We start from the raw sequence: 23240 nt of genomic DNA on the forward strand, positions 1-23240 counted from the left end.
TATGTTTCTCTGGCCTGTCTTCTCTATCCCAAACTGACCTGTGAGCTCCCTGGACTTATATCCTATTACCTCAGTACCTACCCAACAAACAAAATACCTGTTGAACTAGTTATTACAAGTAAGTCATTATTTAAATATTGACCTTGAAACATAACTAACAGCTCATTTATTACTTCCAGATTGCCTAACACATACAAATAATGTGACAAGGCCATTACAACAGAGATAGGACAGTAAAACTGGTTTGGATATATTTAATGATAGTCTTTTTAGTACCTACACACTCTTTTTTTTCTAAGAGACAGGATCTTGCTCTGTTGCCCAAGCTGGAATGCAGTGGTGCAATCACGGCTCACTGCAGCCTTGCCCTCCTGGGCTGTGGTGATCCTCCTGAGTAGCTGGGACTACAAGGTACATGCCGCCACACCGTGCGAATTCATTTATTTATTTATTTGCACACACAGGTCTTGCTAGATTGTCCAGGTTGGTCTTCAACTGCTAGTCTCCAGCAATTTTCCCTCCTCAACCTCCCAAAGTGCTAAGATTAAAGGTATAAGCTACTGTACCTGGCCTATAGATTTAAATAAAGAGCCATACAAGTACACGCTATGGCAGTAAGAGAGGCAGATTGGAGACAGAAAGCCCAGATTTAGTAGTGGTTAAAACTGTAGAAAACAAAGGTAAAAAGAACCTAGTCGCAGTTTAGATCAACAGATATATAATAAAATATGGCACTCAAGCCCTTCAGAACTTCCAGTTCCTTCTAGCACAGTGTTCCTGGCTTTCCTCTAAATTTTTTCAGGTAACTATGTATCTCACAAGCCCAATGCTTGAGATGTTTTAGTGCCAATGATAGTAGCTTTTGTGAATTTAGCGTGTGGGGAAATGGAACATGGCAATAGACAGAAGACAGTAAGAAAAACTAAACAAAATAAATAGTGCATCTGAAAATATTAGTAAGTACGGCCACCTTTATAGTTTTTCTTTTTAAAAAAGAATGAGTTAAATGCTAAATTACATGCTATCCCCTTTAAATATACTATAAAATCAGGGAAAGGAATACTAACTAGGGTAGTAAATGTAAAATATGCATTTCTCTCAAAAGAAAAGATCACAAATTGCCCACCTGTTAGTCTGAAAGAAAGGGGAGCTGTCATTCATTCAATGAACATTTACTGAGCGTAAACTGAGTGCCAGGGTCTTATATCCCAGAGACAAGGGTGTTAAGCAAAACTTTAGGGACAAAGAGAAGACATCCAACCATTTTTCAAAAACTCAAGAAGTTTCTCAACTCAGAAAATAATTCTACATAAGAAAAAGAGAGATGATGTTCAATACAGGCACTTAAACATAGCCAATAATAAAGTAAAAAGTCAAAATTAAATAGTCTAACTTATTATGTATTAATTACAACAGTATTTAATTTGATAATCTAAATATAAACAAAAAGAACCTATATGGTAACAAAATGACAAAGCAAGTATCATCTAAAAAAAAGTGCATGAGCGAGGGCAGGGAAGACATGCACTCAAGTCTCTTCAGACATAAGATAATCTACTGTTCTTAAAGACCTCCAGAAAGTCAACCATATGATCCTTTCAATGAATACTGCAGTGTTCAACAATGCTCACTCTCAGCAAATGCATTCTGGACTTCCCATGGGTCACAAGACCATGTGGGGCCCAGAGCTCCTTGCCATGATACTGATTATGTCATCCCTATAGGGGCAGAAAGTTTCCTTTCAATTTTTCAGAAGACATAATACTATAGTCTGGGCTTTGAATATATACTCCTCCTATCCTTCAAACTCCCACCACCACCACTAGCAGCAGCAGCAACAGCGATCTGCCAAGCAGAAAGCAACTTGCTACTAAACTTTTGGTTACTTTAAGCTCAACCTGGGCAAGTAAGATAAAATACCACTAACAGGAACCTGAAAACATTCCAGTTTCAAAGTTAATATGCACAAGTTTTACTCTTTTCCATATAAATTATTACATTTGAGAAATCTGCTTCACTCATCTAGCAAATGTATACTGTGTCCTCACTATATGCTGAAAACCCTACAATATCATTATATCTTTGTTGTTAAAGTTTCATTAAGTGCTATGCTATGTGGTCTGTTCCACAAAGCAATGAAACCACCTTCTATTTTCAACATATCAAGATGATAAAATGGAAAATTTCTGTTACAAGTCTTTTTAAAAAGGAGTCACATATCACAGAGACTGAAAAAAATGGCAGACAAACTATTAGCACGCACCATCATCTACTGACTCAGTGGGTCTGGAATGGAACGTAAGTATTTGCATTTCTATGAAGTTCCCAGGTGATGCTGATGCTGCTTCTCAGGCCTACACTTTGAGATCACCGCTCTCGATCAGGAGTTGGCAAATATTTCCCATAAAAGCCCAAGTAAACATTTTAGGTTTTGTGAGGCCATACAGTCACTGTTGCAGCTACTCAAAGTGCAAAAGCAGCCAAAGACAATGTGTAAACAAATGGGTGTGGCCATGTTCCTATAAAATGTTATTTATCAATACTGAAATTTGAATTTCATATGATTTTTAAAAGAATGTTTTGATAATTTTTAAATTTTTTTCAATCATTTAAAAATGTAAAAACCGTTCTTAGCTTCTGAGCCATACAGAAATAGGCACGGGCTGGATTTGGCCCATGGGCCATAGTTTGCCAACCCCTGTTCTAGATGAGTGGTTCTTAACCCTGGCTCCTCATCAGAATTAACTGGAGAGTTTTAAAAGACCCAGATACTTAAACCCAAGAGATTCTGATTTAATTAGTCCAAACCCTAGGGTGATTCTGGTATACAATCAGGATTGAGAACTACTGCTATTAATCAATATTTTTCCAAATGACATCTAAGGATATTTAGGACTTAGTCTTTTCATGATAAAAGTTTCAGGGGTTAGGTAAGTTTGGAAAATGAAGTTTAAACGATTTATTTATTGCAGGTCTTCTCACAAATCTCCAAGAAAGGTCTATAGTATGGAGTAGTTTTCCAGATTCATTTGACCATTGAAGGCCCAGAACATCTAATGGAACTAGTGTTCTGTTAAGCATTTGGGAAACAGTGCTCTAAATCTTTCATTCATAAAGAATACCAGATACTTAATACTTAGATGCATAAAATTATAGCAAAATATGACAGCAGAAACTAACTTTAAAATGAGAATGTGTTAGACTCTTGATATATTAGCAATACAAAAATACAAACTCCTGATAAATCTGAACAAGTTAAAAAGAAAAAAGCCACAAAATCATCAGGCAATGATTTTTAAAAGGAGGGGAAACACAACAATAAATTTGAAAAATAAAAGTCAAGGTAAGAGGTGGTTTTCTACAATGTCAAACCTAACATGAAAGATACAGAAAATCAGAACACATCAACTATAGAAGAAACTGGAAATGAATTAACAATGCCCTCAATCCCTAATTAAAGAAAAGGAGATGCTGAAATAAGGTCTCAACAGATTTACTGATGAATGCTCTTAAACGTTTCAAGAACTAGATGACTCTTTGATAAATCCAAAGGATGTTTATCATTTTATCCTGTCCAGACACACAGTAGGCACTCAGCAAATACAGTAAATGTATTTGGAAAAATCAAAACATAGTTGTCAACACAGAAAAGAAAGTATCACTTCCATGGTACCAGTAGCAGCAGTCAACAACCCATGCCCTGAAGTTCTAAATTGTTAAGGTTCTTCTTACTCTATCCTGCATGAGGAGAAAAGCTGCCATAGTGTAACACAGAAAGAAGACAAAAGGCCACCAGGCACCACTGGAAAGGAAAGTAGTGAAACTAACCCCTCACTTCTTTCACAGCTTCTTACACAAGAGCATCCTGATAATCTGTATTACTAACTGGAAGGGCACTTCCCTGACATGATAAATCCCGGTATGCAAGTAAACTATGCACATAAGCAAATGAGACAAGTAACTTGTAAAGACCAGATGTTTATTATCTTACTGCTTGATGTGGTTAATGCCCACAAATGCACCAACAGCCTAGCGGTACTCTTCACACATTATGAGCATGCTATTCGAAAGACTGGCATATGACTGTCAACAATGATATAAAATAAAGGCATGTTCTATACCACACACACTTAAAGTCAACGTCTATAAACTTGAAAGTGTCTGATTAATTAGTTCCAGAGCACAAGAAAGGACTTCATGTTGCCAATTCATTGTGAAACATTTCATTAATCCTCACATCTAAAATATGGGGAGAAAACGTCTTAAAAATACTTAAAAGATCATGTCTATTAAATATTTTTAAAGTGAAAATAAATGGGCTTTTGAAATTCTAAATAATGTAATGAGTGAAAATTAGAGATAACAGAGAAAAGTAAAATCTTATCTATGTTTAGATATGATTTAGTACCCCAAAAATCTAAAAATATCTAGCACAATATATACTCAGTAGAATGTAATTCTGAGATCTCCTTTCCTTTTCTGTATACACTGTCCTCTACAGCAGACAAGTATACCAAATTTCAACTTTTCTTATTAGAGAGAATCAGAAAAAAAAAATAGCTGAGTTGAAAATAAAGAAGGGCCAAGAAAGGTAAGCTGCTTGAAGTCACAGAATTGACAAACACCAGAAAGATTATTTGAATCCTTACGTGATTCTCAAACATGTGCTCTTTCCACTACACCATGGTACCAGAAGACAACTTCAGTTTGACAGGTATTTACTAGAACTTACCATGCAACAAGCACAGGAATTTAAAAAAAGAGTAACATGTTTTAAGGAAACCTAAGTTAAGTCAACTGCTCAAGTATTTGGTTTGAAACCTAGGTAGATCTCCTAAATCCAATTTCAACAATCCTTCTACTCCATGATCATTACATATCTAAAAACCACATATCCTAATGTGTCCTAGGAACGGTAAACATCATTTTAAATGCTGGAGTTAACTATAAAATTTTTACTCTAGAATGTTATTAGAAGAGTACAAAAAAGGCTGACATCCCACACAAACAACATCTTTTGTGCTTTAAGGCATCCATAGTTCTGAACACACACATACATACATACACACACACACACATACACACTAATTTGAGAAAGGGGAATGTGAGTTATAAGTCAATTTCCAAAGCAAACTACATTCAGTTCAATTACAGCACATTCTCAAATATATCATTTGCAAGCTTCCTATAGATATTTTAATGTAATCACTTTTAAAGCATGAACACAAGTTGAGATAGTCATTCTTGACAATCTTTTAAGAAAATATCAGGTAATTCCGTGTTTGTACAACTTGGAGATACGTGGGCTTAAAAATAAGCGTTCAGTGGATTACTACTGGATGAACGTCCATAATCATTAGTAGATCTACAAAAGGCTGTGTATCTGATCTTATTCTGTTCAGCATTTCCTATTACAAACAAGATAAAGACCCAGAGATTATACTGAAAGATCAGGAAAAATCACCAATTAGTCCATGATTTGGGCAAATAAGTTGTCTTGAAAAAAAAAAAAAATTTTTTTTAAGTCCCATGAAAATGCCCTAATAATATGCACCAAAAGAAGTAACCCATCCAGGAAATGAACTAAGGAGCACGGTAAAACAGAATGACTCCCATCACCTACTAAGCAATCTATGAATGATACACATGATTCTGATCACTTCAGAAGGAAATAATGACCAGAAATATTAGAACTTTAAAAATCTTCACATAAAGTAATTCTAATATAAATAGTTAAGTTGTTTTCTCGTAACTTTGATGACTTCTGGCCAAGTAAAATTAAGATCAAACCACTTTAAGTTTTCTTTGTAAATAAAAAACATACTTACCACAATCCATTCAGCAATGTTTTCATAGAGCTCTGGACTAAAAATTGCTTTTTTAAGCCTAGCTAGAGGACCATCAGCATCTACTAATCTGCACCGCATGAAAACATCACAGTAACCTCTAAAATCGTTGCAAGGGGATCCAGGTTGCAGGGTGATGGTTCGACCACTGAAGTGCCTACTCCACTGCACAGACCCTGTACTGGCACAAGTTGATGGGTCCACTGGAAAAGAAATGCCAAATATAAGCTGAAGGTCAGATTCAAATATAAGTTGAAGATCAGATTTCCAGTTGTGCAAATATAAAGAGGGAAAAAAAACTGAAATCATTACCATAACATGTTATACAGACCTTCTCTAGTTAGGCTGGGTAACGCCATCAGTAATTCATATTAAATGTTACAATGTAAACAAGCAACCAGCAAGTCTTGACTCAGTGTCCATGATGACTTAAAGTCTAACAGTGTTTATGTAAATTACTGCTGTAAAGCTGGCAACGTTTTGTCTAGTTTATCATTTTTAAAACATTGTAGAGACCATAATAATAGAGACACAATGCTACGTTACATTTATAATCTCCTCAAGAGGACAGATTTAGCTGGAAATTATCTGGCCAAACTATAGGTCAAAGTTTTACACTTAAAATTTAGGAGAAAATAATAGTTTGAGGCAGATTTTATACTCTTGTGTTTTTAAAAGCCTTACTTTTCTTCATACAGCATACATGGCATAATTCTTTATCATCTTTGCCATCAGAACTGGCACACGTACATTCCTCTAAGCCATATTTCTCACAGATAGAACCTGCACATTGCTAGAAGAAAAATAAAAGACAAATTATTTAATCCCTATACAGTCAAACCTATTTTTTATAGTAACAGACAGGCAAGTATGAGCTTCCAATGTCAAAATATTTAAATGGAAATAAAAGTGAAAAACAAACAGAGATGAGTATCAGAACTGAATTACATAAATACATTTGAAAAAATTTGAAAAACAGTAAATCCAAGAAAGATAGTAAATCTTTTAAAGCAATGGCAACTTAAAAAAATGAAATAAGAGCAGAGCAAGAGATTAGATGAGGATCGATTTTATGTTGGTTATTACGGCTCTTCTATAAAGAAAGAAAAATTAAATTTTTTTCCTGTAGAGCAAAGTGATATTCAGCCACAAAAGCTTTGAAGGTTTGATATTCAGAGAAGATGACCAAAGAGTTCTTTTATTTAGGCTACTGAAATATTATTTTATAAAACTTAAATATTATAGACAAGTCACATGCCGAGTTGTACAACTATGTTTCTCTAGAGAATATCAACCACATGTACATGGAAAGATGAAAGACAAATCAGTAGCTCATTGAATGCCACATAATATATTCATGGTTTTGTGAGGGAATATTACTTAAACAGAGACCAAGATTAATTACTTTAACTATGTAGCTTTAAGCATCAATAATTCTTCCAAAAAACAAGTTTTCTAAAATTAAATTTTAAAACATATAGTTAAATGCTTACCCCATTAATGCACACTTGTGTATGCCTATTACAGTCTGTGAAGTTTGGTTTAGGGTCAGATGCTGGGCAGAGAGCTGTGAAGCCATTACATATTCCTTCCCTTGCACAGTCTGAATCATCCCGACACTTCTCAGACTTTGACTTGAATGCACACTGTGCTGTACAACAAGGACCTTGACTTGGACTAGAGGAAACATTAAGTGATTAAACAAAGTAAATCACTAGTTATTTCCTATATACTATTAGATATTAGATTAGATCCACATTATTAGACATAGTACCAATTTTTAAATCATAAGTCTCATCACTTAAATGATAAGTATGTTACTGGTATACAACTTCAAAAAACTGAAACTGCACACCGCCCTCCTGAGTAAACAGTGCACTGGTGGAGCCATGTGTCCCAAAGAAACAGTGCCTGGGCCTACACGGAAAAGTCACACCCTGCAGGGTATGAGATAAAGCAGCACATTGCTCCTTCAGGTAATAATGCCTTGGCCAAGTTGAGGAGCTGTGCATTCCAGGGCTAAGCCAACACAGTAACTCACATCCCAGGGAAATATCAATGGCTGAACTGGGATACTATGCCTACAGGCCAAACAACTCTAGCACCCTGCCTCCCTGGAGCTAGACTAGCCCCCTAGAGTCTGAGCTGCTGAGACACCCTTCTCCCCACAGTAGTCACCACTGTGCTGTTCCCTGCCCCCTAGGGCCCAAATGACAGCTGTGCTTGAACATTCTGAGGTACTTGCTGTTGCTGCACCTGGTCTCACAGACTTTGGGATACCACCAAGCCCCACCATCCCAGGGTCTAGACTCACCACCACCTCCATCCCCGGTGACCCAACTCGTCACTGAGTCCTATTGGCTCAGGCTCCGAAATTACTGCCATGCAGTGTGCTCTGGGCTCAAATCTCCAGAGCACCTCTTCCCTGGACTCAAGCCAGGGCTATACCCTGCCCACAAAGTGTATAATCCCAGCTACAGACTGGCCCGCTGGGCCCAAGGTGCTAGGGAGTAACCCAGAGTCACAGATCCTGGTGCTATAGGCAACCTACATTCAATCTTGCCAGACAGTAAACACGCACTGCAAGACACAAGTACCGTAATAGGTTTGTGACATCCTGAGCCTAGAACTCCAGCCCCATAGTTACTTTACGCATCTGCAACTGGAAGCCAGCACCGCAGCAGGTGCTTGTAGGCCATGTCAGACCTGACACCAAGAGGGATCCCCTTGGCTAAGTCTCACCATTATGGGAAAAATGAGAATAGGAGGGCCCCAAAAGGCGTTGCCACTGAGGACATTAACAACCTACACCACCAGCATCCATTACCACAAACTTCTACAGCACAGACCACTGAGGTGCCTACAGTTATTGATGATGTTGAATACAGCTGAAGAAGCTGCATGGAGACTATACCACTGCACCTACCTGGAAAAAGAAGCACCACACGCTTCCCGACCAGCACACTAAGACCTAGCTACAGGTGAGAGTATATCTCCATGAAAGTCACTCTAGAAAATTTAGATGAGATGACTGTTCCACCAGACAGGCACACAGACATGAACACAGGGACTCAAGAAACATGAAAAAACAAATATATATGACACCACCAAAGGAACATAATTAACTCTCTAGCAACAGGTCCCAAAGAAAAGGAAATCAATAAATTGCCTAAAAAGGAATTCAAAATAATGATTTCAGGGAAAAGACACAAGAAAATATACATAAAAAATTCAATGAAACTAGGAAAACAATTCATATGAATGAGAAATTCAAAAAAGTAATAAATATCATTAAAGAGAAACAAAAATCCTGTGGCTTAAGAATTCAGTGAATAAAATAAAAATATATAATAGACAGCTTCAACAGCAGACTTGATCAAGCAAAAGAAAATCTCTGAACTTCAAGACAGAATGTTTGAAATTACTCATTTAGAGGAAGGAAAAAAAGGGAAGAAAGTCTGTAAGACTTATGGGACACCACAAAGTGAATAAATTTTCATATTATAAGAGCTGCAGAAGGTTGGGTGCAGTAAGTCATGCCTGTAATGCCAGAACTTTGGGAGGCTGAGGTGGGAGGATCACTTGAGCCCAGGAGTTCAAGATCAACCTAGGCAATGTAGTGAGAGCCCATCTCTGCAACCAATCAATCAATCACTTAAAAGCTACAGAAGGAGAAGAGATTTAAAAAGGCACAGAAAACCTATGTTTTGGCTGGGTGCACTGGCTCACACCTGTAATCCCAACACTTTGGGAGGCCAAAGCAGGTGGATCACTTGTCAGGAGCTTGAAACCCCGTCTCTACTAAAAATACGAAAAAAACTAGCTGGGCATGGTGGCGCGCACCTGTAATACCAGCTACTCAGGAGGTTGAGGCACAAGAATCGCTTGAACTTGGAAGGCAGAGGTTGCAGTGAGCTGAAACTGTACCACTGCACTCCAGCCTGAGTGATGAAGTAAGACTCTGTCTCAAAATAAAAAGAAAGGAAAAAAAAAGAAAACCTATTTATTAAAATAATAGCTGAAAATGGAGGTCTTCCTTGAGGATTTATAGTCAAATTGTCAAAAGTCAAGGACATAGAGAATTCTAAAAAAACAGCAAGAGAAAAGTATCAAGTCACATATAAGGGAGCATCTATTACACTAGCAGCAGATTTCTCAGCAGAAATTTCACAGGCATGGAGAGAATGGGATAATATGTTCAAAGTACTGAAAGAAAAAACAAATTGGCAGCCAAGAATCTATAAGACTTTATTTGTCCCTCATTTCTGAAGGATAGTTTACAAATTAGCAGCCAAGAGTCTATACCCAGCAAAACTAACCTTCAGAAATGAGGGACAAATAAAGTCTTTCCCACACAAGCAAAAATAGGAAATTCATCACCACTAGACTGACCCTACAAGAAATACTCAAGGGATTCCTGCACCTGGAAGCAAAAAAAACCAATAATCACCATTGTGAAAACACACAGAATTATAATGCTAACAACCTACACCACCAACGCCGCCATTACCACAAAGCTGTACAATACAGGCCACTGTGATATACAAATGAGAAAAAGAAGAGTCAAATGTTACCACTACAGAAAACTACCAAACCACGATGCTGAATGAGAGAAAAAAAGTAAGAAGAATATGCAAAAACAAAACAAAACAAAACAAAAACAGCCGGGTGCAGTGGCTCACGCCTGTAATCCCAGCACTTTGGGAGGCCGAGGCAGGCAGATCACAAGGTCAGGAGATCGAAACCATCCTGGCTAACACAGTGAAACCCCATCTCTACTAAAAACACAAAAAATTAGCCGGGCGTGGTGGCAGGCGCCTGTAGTCCCAGCTACTAGGGAGGCTGAGGCAGGAGAATGGCGTGAACCCAGGAGGCGGAGCTTGTGGTGAGCCAAGACTGCACCACTGCACTCAAGCCTGGGCTACAGAGCAAGAGCCCATCTCAAAAAAAAAAAAAAAAAAAAAAAAACCAGAAAATAATTATGAAAATGATAAGAGGAAGTCCTCACCTATTGATATCAGTCATGAATATACACCAATTAAATCCCCCTACTTAAAAGACACAACCTGGCTGAATGGGCCTATTTTAATCTCTTCTCCCTCTGTAGCTTTTAAATTACTTATGTATTCATTTATTTGTAGAAATGGGATCTCACTATGTTGCCTAGGTTGGTCTTGAACTCCTGCTCAAGCAAAACTCCCGGCTTGGCCTCCCAAACACATGACACATCCACCTATATGCTGCTTACAAGAAAATCATTTTACCTCTAAAGACATAGACTAAAAGTAAAGGAACAGAAGAAGATATTTCACTCAACCAGAAACAAAGTAAGCAAGAGTAGCTATACCTGTATCAGATAAAACAGATTTTAAGTCAAAAACTGTGAAAAGAGGGCCAGACACAGTGGCTCATGCCTGTAATGCCAGCACTTTGGGAGGCCGAGGCGGGCAGATCACCTGAGGTCAGGAGTTCAAGACCAGCCTGACCAACATGGCGAAACCCCGTCTCTATTAAAAATACAAAAATTAGTTGGGCATGGTGGTACATGCCTGTAGTCCCAGCTACTCGGGAGGCTGAGGCAGGAGAATCGCCTGAACCCGGGAGGCGTAGGTTGCAGTGAGCCGAGATCATGCCACTGCACTCAAGCCTGGGTGACAGAGCAAGACCCTGTCTCCAAAAAAAAACTGTGAAAAGAGACAAAAAAGGTCACTATATAGTGATAAAATGTTCCACTCAGCAAAGGGATATAACAATTCGAAATCTATATGCACCGAACACCAGAGCACCCAGATACATAAAGCAAATACTATTAGATCTAAAGAGAGAGATCAACTCCAATAAAGTAACGGTTGGAGACTTCAACAGCCCATTCTCAGCACTGGACAGATGATCTAGACAGAAAATCAAGAAACACTGGATTAGAACTATACTTTAGACCAAATAGATCTAACAGACATTTACAGAACATTTCATCCAACAGCTGTGGCAGAATACACATTCTTTTCATTAGCACATGAAACATTCTCCAGGATAGACCACATATTAGGCTATAAAACAATTATCAACAGATGTTTAAAAACAGAGATCATATCAAGTATCTCTTCTGAACACAACAGAATGAAACTAGAGATCAATCACAAGGGGAACTTTAGAAACTGTACAAACACATAAAAATTAAACAACTTGCTTCTGAACAACCAATCAGTCAATGAAGAAATTAAAAATGAAGTTTAAAAGCTCTCTGAAACAACTGAAAATAGAAAAACACAACATACCAAATACTATGGGATACAGCTAAAGCAATATTAAGACGGAAGTTTATAGCAATAAATGTCTACATAGAAAAAGTAGAAAGATAAACAACCTAACAATGCACCTCAACGAATCAGGAAAAAGCAAGAACAAACCAAACCCCAAATTAGTAGAAGAAAAGAAATAATAAAGATCAGAGCAGAAGTAAACAAAATTGAGACTAAAAAAATACAAAGAATCAGGCCAGGCACGGTGGCTCATGTCTATAATCCCAGCACTTCTGGGAGGCCGAGGCGAACAGATCACAAGGTCAAGAGATTGAGACCATCCTGGCTAACATGGTGAAACCCCGTCTCTACTAAAAACACAAAAAAATTAGCCAGGCGTGGTGGCAGGTACCTGTAGTCCCAGCTACTCGGGAGGCTGAGGCAGGAGAATGGCGTGAATCCAGGAGGCGGAGCTTGCAGTGAGCCGAGATTGCACCACTGCACTCCAGCCTGGGGAACAAAGCGAGACTCCGTCTCAAAAAATAAAAAAATAAATAAATAAATAAAAATATATCAACAAAATGAACAGTTGGTTTCTTGGAAAGATAAAATCATCAATCCATTAACTAGACAAGGAAAAAATATCCAAATAAAATCAGAAACAAAAAAGGAGATGTTATAACTGATACCACAAAAATACAAAGAATCATTAGAGACCATTACAATAAACTACATGCCAATAAATGGGAAAACCGAATGATAATTAATAAATCCCTGGACACATATAACTTACCAAGATTGAAATAAGAATAGAAAACCTGGACAGATCAATCACAAGTAACAAGATTGAATCAGTAATAAAAAAAAAAGTTTTCCAACAATATTTCCTGATCACCAGGTAAAATAAGTAAGAAAAAAAGAACTAGAACAAGAAAAGAATGTCCACTCTCACCACTATTATCAATATAGTAATGGAAGTCTGAGCCAGAGCAATTAGGCAAGAGAAGAAAATAAAGGACATCCAAACTGGAAAGGAGGAAGCCAAACTGTTCCTGTTTGTAGACAGCATAATCTTATATATATAGACAACCCTTAAAGCTCCACTGAAAACTCTTAGAATTGATAAATGAATTCAGAACAGTTGCAGGATACAAAATTAACATTAAAAAACCAGTTGTGTTTCTATACACAAGAAAATAGCAGAAAAAGAAATCAATCTCATTTATAATAGCTGCAAAAAAAGAGTAAGTTTAATAAACGCAAGGAGGTGAGTTTATTAAATTTCTAGAAGGAAAACTATAAAACACTGATGAAAGAAACTGAACAAGTCAAAAAAAAAAAAAAAAACACATTTCATGTTCATGGACAGGAAGAATTAATACTGTGAAAATGGCCATACTACCAAAAGCAATCTACAGATTCAATGTAATGCCTATCCAAATACCAATGACATTCTTCACAGATAAAGAGAAAACAATCCTATAAGTCATATGAAACCACAGAAGCCAATAGCCAAAAGAATAAAGCTGGAGGCATCACACCACCTAATTTCAAAATATACTACAAAGCTATAGCAACTAAAACAGCATGATACTGACATAAAAACAAACACATTAACCAATGAAACAGAACAGAGAATTCAGAAATAAATCTATATATTTACAGCCAATGGATTTTCGACAAAGGTGATTTTTGAACATTCAGTGGGGAAAGGACAGTCTCTTCAATAAGTGGTGATGGGAAAACTGGATATCTATATGCAGAAAAATGAAACTAGACCCCTATGTCTCACCACATACATAAACCAAATCAAAATGTGATGGAAATTTAAGACCTGAAACTATGAAACTACTAAAAGAAAACATGGGGAAAAGATATCAGGACATTGATCTGAGCCAAGATTTTTGAGTAAGACCTCAATACTGCAGACAACAAAAGCGAAAATAGGCAAACAGGGTTACACACACTAAAAAGCTTCTGCACAGAAAAGGAAACAATCAACAGAGTGAAGAGACGATCTGCTGAATGGGAGAAAACATTTTCAAATTATTCATCTGACTAGGGACTGATAGAATGTACAAGGAACTCAACTCAACAGCAAAAAACTAAATAATCTCATTAAAAAGTAGACAAATGACCTAAATAAACATTTTTCAAAAGAAGACATATAAATTGCTAACAAGTATATGAAAAAATGTTCAATATCACTAATCATCAGGGAAACACAAATCAAAGCCACAGTGAGATATACCCAGTAAAAATGACCATTATCAAAATGATCAAAAAAATAAATAAATAAAGATGCTGGCAAGGATGCAGAGATCAGGAACCATTAGTTTACGGCTGGTGGGAATATAAATTAGTATAGCCACTGTGTAAACTGGTATAGAAGTTCTCTAAAAACTAAAAATAGATCTACTATATGATCCAGCTGGGTATACATCCAAAGAAAAGGAAGTCAGTATATAAAAGGGATACCTACAGCCCCGTTTACTGTATCACTACGCACAATAGCCAAGATACAGAATTAGTCTAAGTGTCCACCGAGAGACAAATGGATAAAGAAAAGGTGGTATATATTTGGTCACAAAGAAGAGCAAAATACTGTCATGTGCAATAACATGAACGGAAATAGAAGTCATCATGTTAAATAAAATAAGCCAGACATAGAAAGACAAACAACACATGTTGTTACTCATATGTGAGAGCAAAGTAAGTTGATCTCATAGAGGTTAGAGAGTAGAATGGTGTTACAAGAGGATGAGAAGGGTAGTGGAGAGGTGGATAAAGAGAGATTGGTTAATGGGTACAAACACATAGAAGGAATGAGCTCTAGTGTTTGATAGCACAGTAAAGTTACTACAATTAGCAATAACTAATTGTAAATTTCAAAATAGAAGATTTAAAATGTTCCCAAGACAAAGAAATGATAAATATCTGAGGAGATAAATATCCTTATTACCTTGATTTGATCATTATATATTGTATGCATGTATCAAAATATCACATATACCTCATAAATATGTACAACCATTATCAATTAAAAATGGAATAGGGGCCAGGTGCAGTGGCTCACACCTGTAATCCCAGCAGTTTGGGAGGCCAAGGCGGGAGGATCACGAGGTCAGGAGATCGAGACCACCTTGGCTAACAAGGTGAAACCCCATCTCTACTAAAAATACAAAAAATTAGCCGGGCGTGGTGGCGGGTGCCTGTAGTCCCAGCTACTTGGGAGGCTGAGACAAGAGAATGGCGTGAACCCGGGAGGCGGAGCTTGTAGTCAGCAGAGATCGCGCCACTGCACCCTAGCCTGGGCGACAGAGCAAGACTCCATCTCAAAAAAAAAAAATTTAAAAAAAGGAATAGGAAGCTACTAAGCCAAACAGTCAAGAAAAGTGTTCGTCTTTTTTTTCAATAGTCAAAGCATACTACATTCCACATTCTTGCCCTGTTTACCTTTAGGAAAAGGCTACAATGGAAAATGGATTTAATATTAGGCAATTTATCAGTATTTTTTCAGTTACATCACACATTAGTTAATTTATCACTTTCTCTCCCATTTTCATACTAAAATCAAACTAGGATATACAGACCAGCCGTTTAAAACATATTGAACTGGCCTGGTGCAGTGGCTCATGCCCGTAATCCTAGCACTTCGGGAGGCGAAGGTGGGCAAATCACTTGAGATCAGGAGTCCAAGACCAACTTGGCCAACATAGTGAAACCCCAACTCTACTAAAAATACAAAAAATTAGCCAGGCATGGAGGCACACACCTGTAGTCCCAGCTATTCAGGAGGCTGAGGCAGGATAATTGCTTGAACCTGGGAGGCAGAGGTTGCAGTGAGCTGAAATCATGCCACTGCACTCCAGCCTGAGCGACAGGTTTTTCTGAGACTCCATCTCAAAAAAAAAAAAAAAGTATTGTGCAAACAATTGCTTACACTGCTACCAAAGTAAATTTGACAAGTGAAATAGTTATATCTCGCCAAGTTAGAAAAGTAAATGGATTCCACATTAACTAAATATTTAAAGTTAAGATTTTAAAAATATGGAAGATAGTTACATTTTCACAATAAGTAACTAAAGAATATGTATTTTTTAGGATTCTTTTTAGTATGTCCTTTGAGTATGTCCTTTTGTTAACATTTACCACACAAATTACTATTAAAAGTAGTCCAAACAAGCCTGGGCAAATGGCGTAACTCTGTCTCTAAAAAAAAAATACAAAAATTAGCTGGGTGTGGTAGCACATGCCTATAGTCCCAGCTACTCAGGGGGCTGAGGTGGGAGGATCAATTGAGCCCGGGACGTGGAAGTTGCAGTGAGCAGAGATCATGCCACTGCACTCCAGCCTGGGCAACAGAGCGAGACCCTGTCTCAAAAAAAAAAAAAAAAAAAAGTAGTTCAATCTGCCAATAACAGAGCAGTAACCAACACTACTTCAGAAAAAGAAAACAAACAACAGATAAAAGCAAAGTTTCAAAACCATATGCATCTCTTAATCTCAGTTTTAAATTTGTCATAACTGCATTGAGGTAACTTTACAAGAATGTTAACATCACTGAAATTAGCAAGGTACCTGCACTGTTTCCCAGGTTTCAGTTTGCATTTTCTTCCCTCTGGTTGATTTGCATCGAAGCAGCATTCATCTTTACACTGGTCACTATAGCCACAATCACATTCTTCACCTTGTTCTACCATTCCATTTCCACAAATAGGTTGGCCAGATTCTGAGGAAAATAAACAAGACAAAGTAAGCATTGCGTGCACACATTAATTTTATTTAAAATTCACAAATTCTTTAGATCATCATAACAAAGGGATAAAGGAAAACTTTGATGAATAAGTAGAACAAACTAGGAATCTGGAAATTACGAGACCTAATTCTAACGGGGGTCTGCTACTAACTAGCAATGCAATCTTGGGCAAGTCACTTGCCTTTTGGGGTCTTCAGTTTCTCAATCTGTACAGTGAGAGGATTTGACAGAGGGTCCCTTCTAGAAGCTATAACTTGCAACTTAGGCCATGCTACATTGAGCTTTATTGACTGTTCTATTTATATCACACAAATACAAACCAAGTTAGTGCTTCACTAACCAGGAAAAAAAAAATTAAGCCTTTTATTGCAACAGAAAATTTCAAACACACCTAAAAGTAGTAAAAGAATATGTACAATGAATTCCCATGTACCAATCACTCATCTTTAACAACTATCAACAACAATATGCTGTTCTTGTCTCATTTACTCCCACAATTTTTTTCTGGAGTATTTTAAAACAACCCCACCTAACATATTATTGTCCCTGTAAATACTTCAGAATGTATCACTACGACATAAAGTTTTTTTCTTATTTAAACCTAACCATAATAACCATGATCATATCTAACAAAATTAATAGCATGCTTAATAACATCTAACAGCCAAGCCGTGTTCAATTTTCCTCAAATGTCTCTTTACAATTTGTTGCTGTGAATCAAGTTTCAAACCCAAGGTTCCCCTAACCCCAACTCCTCCCCTCATGGTTGCTTTTTGACAGGTCTCTTATGTTCTTTTAACGTATAATAGATTTCTCCATTTTTATTTATTTTTACACCATTGATCTGTTAAAGAAGTTGGGTGATTTTGTCTATGAAATGTCCCACATTCTATTTAGCTGACTGTAATACAATCAGTGGGTAATTTTTTTTATGTACATTAGTTTTGCTGCTGAACTAAACCAAGCTCCTTAAGGGAACAAACATGTGTTATTTATACCTTCTGTATTCTCACAGACCTTAATGGTATTGAGCCAGATCTTGGTTGATTAAGATTAGACAGTCTCATCTAAGCATAGTGAATAATTTTAGAAAATTTCTTCAGCAGTCTTCTAAAGTTCTTTGATTTTTGTCAATGGAATTTAAAATTGGAATAGAAATGCTCCTCTTTGTAAGATCATAAAATCAAAGAGCTTTAGCAACTGCAGAGAATGATAAAAATCAAATGCCTTAAATGTTCTAGGAAATAAAACTAACTTCCAAGGAGTCTGTAACTTGCTAGGGACCATATATCCCAGTACAGGCAAAACATAGACTATATCTAGGGTTTTCTAGGTCTACGATCTGGTGCTCTTTTCTTTCTACTACACCAAATCGACATGGAAAACAGTCATTGTACAGGCTTTAAGTTGCGAATTGAATAAGTAGAAGGGAACACATACATCTCAACACAGGAACCCATACATCTCAACACAGGAAACCCACATGAGGCCTATCTAAATCAAAAATGTTCTAGAAAGACTGGCTTTATATTCAGATAATTATTTCTTTATGGTAAATTATCTTCCTTTATTTATATGTGCAATATAAAACAGAAGCTTGGCACAAACATATGCACTCACATCAGCCCAGAAGAAAGGATCTGGGACAAAGCCACTTGGCAACAGGACTGGGAACCCAGACCCTCAGGGCACATAGGAGCCTAGCTGAACCCTGATTTCAGGGCCCCCAGGGATGTTGCTGTGGAGGCACCTGCTCTCCAGAGCCAGACTGGCCTAGGTGAAAGCAGAAAGTTCATTCTTAACCACATCGACTGTTTTTTAAAATCTTGGAGGTCATTGAAGCTTCATCCCTGTTTCACTTTAAACCATCTCTTTCGTTCTCAAAAACCAGAAGCATGCACTATTTATAATAGCAAACACATGGAATCAACCCAAGTGCCCATCAATGATAGACTGGATAAATAAAATGTGATACATATACACCATGGAATACTACACAGCCATAAAAAGGAATGAGATCATGTCCTTTGCAGGGACATGGATGAAGCTAGAAGCCATCATACCCAGAAAACTAACACAGGAACAGAAAACCAAACACCACACGTTCTCACTCATAAGTGGGAGTTGAACAATGAGAGCACATGCACACAGTGAGGGGAACAACACACACCAGGGCCAGTCCAGGGGTAGAGGGTGAGGGGAGGGAGCGCATTAGGACAAACAGCTAATGCATGTGGGGCTTAAAACCTAGATGATGGGTTGATAGGTGCAGTAAACCACCATGGCACACGTACACCTATGTAATGAACCTACACATTCTGCACTTGTATCCCGGAACTTAAAGTGAAATTAAAAAAAAAAAAAAAAAAAAAAGGGCCAGGCGAGGTGGCTCACGCCTGTAATGCCAGCACTTTGGGAGGCCGAGGCAGGTGGATAACAAGGTCAAGAGATCGAGACCACCCTGGCCAACATGGTAAAACCCCGTCTCTCCTAAAAATACAAAAAAACCAGCTAGGCGTGGTGGCGCACTCCTGCAGCCCCAGCTACTTGGGAGGCTGAGGCAGGAGAATCGCTTGAACCTGGGAGGGAGAGGTTGCAGTGAGCCGAGATCATGCCACCGCACTCCAGCCTGGTGACAGAGCGAGACTCTGTCTCAAAAAAAAAGCAAAAACAAAAACAAAAAAAACTAGAAGCATGCATCTGCACATATATACTAGGTGAATAATGATTTTTACAAGTCTAGTAATAATTTTATAATTCACATGACACGTAATTTATAAGAAAACAAATAATGAAGTCAGAAAATGTTAGATACATTATTTACTACATATTAATTTTTATTTCATATAAAATTAGTACTTCAAGTTAGTTATTTGCTAACAGTTTAAACAACAGTGAGGTACTGTTTGTTTGTTTGTTTGTCTGAGACAGAGTCTCGCTCTGTTGCCCAGGTTAAAGTGCAGTGGCACGATCTTGGCTCACTGCAACCTCCAACTCCTGGGTTCAAGCAATTTCTTGTGCCTCAGCCTCCCAAGTAGCTGGGACTACAGGCGCACGCCACCATGCCTCACTGATTTTTTAATTTTTTGTAGAGACAGGGTTTCCCTACATTGGCCAGGCTGGTTTGGAACTCCTGGCCTCAAGCAATCTCCCTGTCTTGGCCTCCCAAAGTGCTGCGATTACAGGCATGAGCCACCCTGTCTGGCCTAAAAATACTGTTTAAATGCAAAAATTAAAATAGGTACACATTTTGTTATAATTTAAGAAAAAATTTTCTTTCCTGTTAATACCTACAAAGCAATATGTACATTTTTAAAAGTCAACTTATTTCAGAAGGTTTACTGTGAAAACCCAGTTTACAAATGAAGAATCTTAATGTATCTGTACATTAAGAAGCATTAGAAAAACAATCACTGACAATAACAATAACAAAAATGATAACATCAATGTAATTTCAATCTGCCCTTTTAAAAGAAAAAGATAATGCCAATCAATACAATAAAAAACTGATTAACTGGTCCTCATCAAAATGTTAAACTTTTGCTACAAGAAAGAACTGTGAAAAGGGCGAAAAGACAAGCTACAGACAGGGAGAAAATATTTGCAAACCAGTATCTAGGACTAGTATCTAGACTATATAAAGAATTCTCAATACTCCAAAGAAAAGAAAAAAGTCCCACTAATGATCACTAAAATGACCAAAAAACATGGACAGACATTTCATCAAAGATGATTTATAAATGGCCAATAAGTACATGAAAAGATGTTCAGCATCATTAGCCACCAGAGAAATGCAAATTAAAACCATGAGATATCACAGCACGCCCATCAGAACAACTAAAATAAAAAACTGTGAAAACTCCAAATGGTTGTGAAGATGCAGAGAAACTGGATCATTTGTGCAGTGCTGGTGAGAACATAAAATAGTATGGCCACCCTGGAAAAGAGTTTGGCAGTTTTGTACAAAGCAAAACAAGCAATTGCTATATGGTCCATCAACTGGATTTGGGAGCATTTATCTCAAAGTAAAAACTTATATGTTTATACAAAAAACCTGTACATGAATGTTTACAGCTGATTTATTCATAATAGCCAAACACTGGAAACAGCCCAGATGTCTTTCAAATGGATGGTTAAACAAATTGCACTACATACATACCATGGAATACTACTCAGAAATAAAAAAGAACGAACTATTGATAAAGGCAATAATTTAGATGAATCCCCAGGGAATTATGTTGAGTGAAAAAAGGCAATTCCAAAAGGTTGTATGCTGTCTGATTTTATTTATATAACTTTTTTAGAAGTGACAAAATTTTACATATGGAGAACAGGGTAGCAGGGGGTAGGAAGGAACAACAGAAGGGAGGTAAGCATGGTTATAAAACAATGAGGGATCCTTGTAATGACAGAACTGTTCTGATTCTTGATTGTGATGGTGGATACATAAATCTACGTATGTAATAAAATTGTATAGAACTAAATACATACAAAGAGAAATGAGAACAAAAAAACTAGGGAAATTGGAATAGTATCTATGGATTTTCTCAATATCAACATCCTGGTCATGATATTGTACTACAGTCTTGCAAGGCATTACCATTGGAGGGAACTGAGTGAAGGGTACAGGGAATCTATTACTTCTTATGAACTGTATGTGAATCTATAATTATCTCAATAAAATTTCAATTAAAAACAAAATCCCATGCTTATCTGGAAATCTTCCTCAATTCTTTCTCCTTTGCTGTCACGTGTTTAACCCCTCTTTAAGTGCTCTTAATGTACAAAGATGAATAGGCCTCAGTGTTTCCCCTAAAGAAACCTATGGTCTTGTGAAATAGGACAAGGACACACACACAAAAAAACCCTAATACAAAGTAAATATTTAGAGTATGTTCAATGCTGCAAGAAAGACATAACAGATGACTGGAAGAACAAAATCTGGTCTATACATACAATGGAGTATTATTCAGCCATGAAAAGGAATGGAACTCTGATACATGCTACAACACAGATAAACCTTGAAAATATTATGCTAAGTGAAATAAGCCAGGCACGAAAGAACAAATATTGTATGTCCCCACTTACATGAGATACCCAGAATAGGCCAATTCATAAAGACAGAAAGTGGATTAGAGGTTACCAGGGGCTGAGGGGAAGACAGAGCATTACTGCTTAATGGTTATAGAATTTCCATTGGGATGATGAAAAAGTTTGCAAATGAAGAGTGAATGTAATTGATTACATTCACATTCAACATTGTACCTATAATTAATGTCACAGAACTGTACATTTAAAATCAGTTTAAAATGGCACATTTTATGCTATATATATTTTACTAAAATAAGAAATAATTTCATAGTAACTTTATTCACATAAGCCCAAATCCAAGGTATTCATGATAGGAGAGTAGATGTACAAACTAGGACATATTCATACAATGTAATAGTACTCAGCAATAAAAAGGAGTATAATACTAAAGATGAATCTCAAAGCTGTATACTGAGTTAAACAGCCTTCCACAGAAGGGTATAAACTGTATACTTTCACTTATATGAAGACAAAGCCAATGTATAGTGAAATAAATCAGATAGTGGTTGCCTCTGACGGTGTGCTGGGACAGAGCCTGATTGGGAAGGGTGATAAAAGAAAGTTCTGGGGTGACAGAAATGTCCTGTATCTTGATAGGTAGTTTACAAAGGTAAATGCATCTGTCAAAACTCATCAAATGATGCACTTAAAATTTGTGCATTTCACTTATGCAGAAAACAGAAAAAGAACTATAAACAATATTGAACTCTAGTTAATGATTTGCAGACTAAAATGTTTAGGTGTGAAGTATACTGATGGCTGCAACTTACTTTAAATTGCAATAAAACATGAATTGAGAGATGGCAAGATTAAGAAATAACGAGATAAAGGAAATACAGCAAAGTGTTAGCAATAGTAAAATGCAGGTGGTGGGTATGTCAGTAATCACTATAGAATTCTTTCAAGTTGTCTGAATGTTTGAAAATGTTCATAACAAAACGTTAGGAAAATATACGTACCAACAAAACAGTTGTTTCTCTTCTTCTCAAGAACTTGGCTTATATTTCTAATACTACAGAGTGAGAATTTATTGTTGTTAAGTTTGTCCCCAGATGTTGCTCTTGCATACATGATGTAATTGCCATTTTCTTTTTGACCCAAATTCTTAGATTCTCCTGGTGTGCACTCTGTTCCAGAATCATGCTGTCAAAAAGAATATAAAGTTACATAAACAGGAAGTAAAATAAGGTTTTCAGGTCAACTGATTAAACGTAACGTTCTCATCAGGAAAACAATGGAAGCTTGTGGACTCTCCTTTAAAAAGGATCTTACAATTGTTTTACAAACCTTGAGTAGGAAAAGAAT

General features: G+C 37.1%; 1 protein-coding gene across 5 annotated transcripts in view; it reads right to left on the reverse strand.

Moving 5' to 3' along the window:
- Positions 1 to 23240, reverse strand: part of ADAM10 (ADAM metallopeptidase domain 10) — a 150980-nt gene that overhangs the window by 9052 nt on the left and 118688 nt on the right. For all 5 annotated transcript variants that reach the window (XM_001172405.6, XM_016928286.4, XM_063795055.1 and 2 more), the window contains 5 exons: positions 22895 to 23078; positions 16667 to 16817; positions 7340 to 7523; positions 6531 to 6639; positions 5829 to 6049 (listed from right to left, as the gene is read on the reverse strand). In XM_001172405.6, coding sequence (XP_001172405.1) covers positions 5829 to 6049; positions 6531 to 6639; positions 7340 to 7523; positions 16667 to 16817; positions 22895 to 23078 — 849 coding nt within the window. The remainder of the gene's footprint in view (positions 1 to 5828; positions 6050 to 6530; positions 6640 to 7339; positions 7524 to 16666; positions 16818 to 22894; positions 23079 to 23240) is intronic.

This window comes from Pan troglodytes, chromosome 16 (genome assembly GCF_028858775.2).
Source record: "Pan troglodytes isolate AG18354 chromosome 16, NHGRI_mPanTro3-v2.0_pri, whole genome shotgun sequence".
Taxonomy (NCBI): domain Eukaryota; kingdom Metazoa; phylum Chordata; class Mammalia; order Primates; family Hominidae; genus Pan; species Pan troglodytes.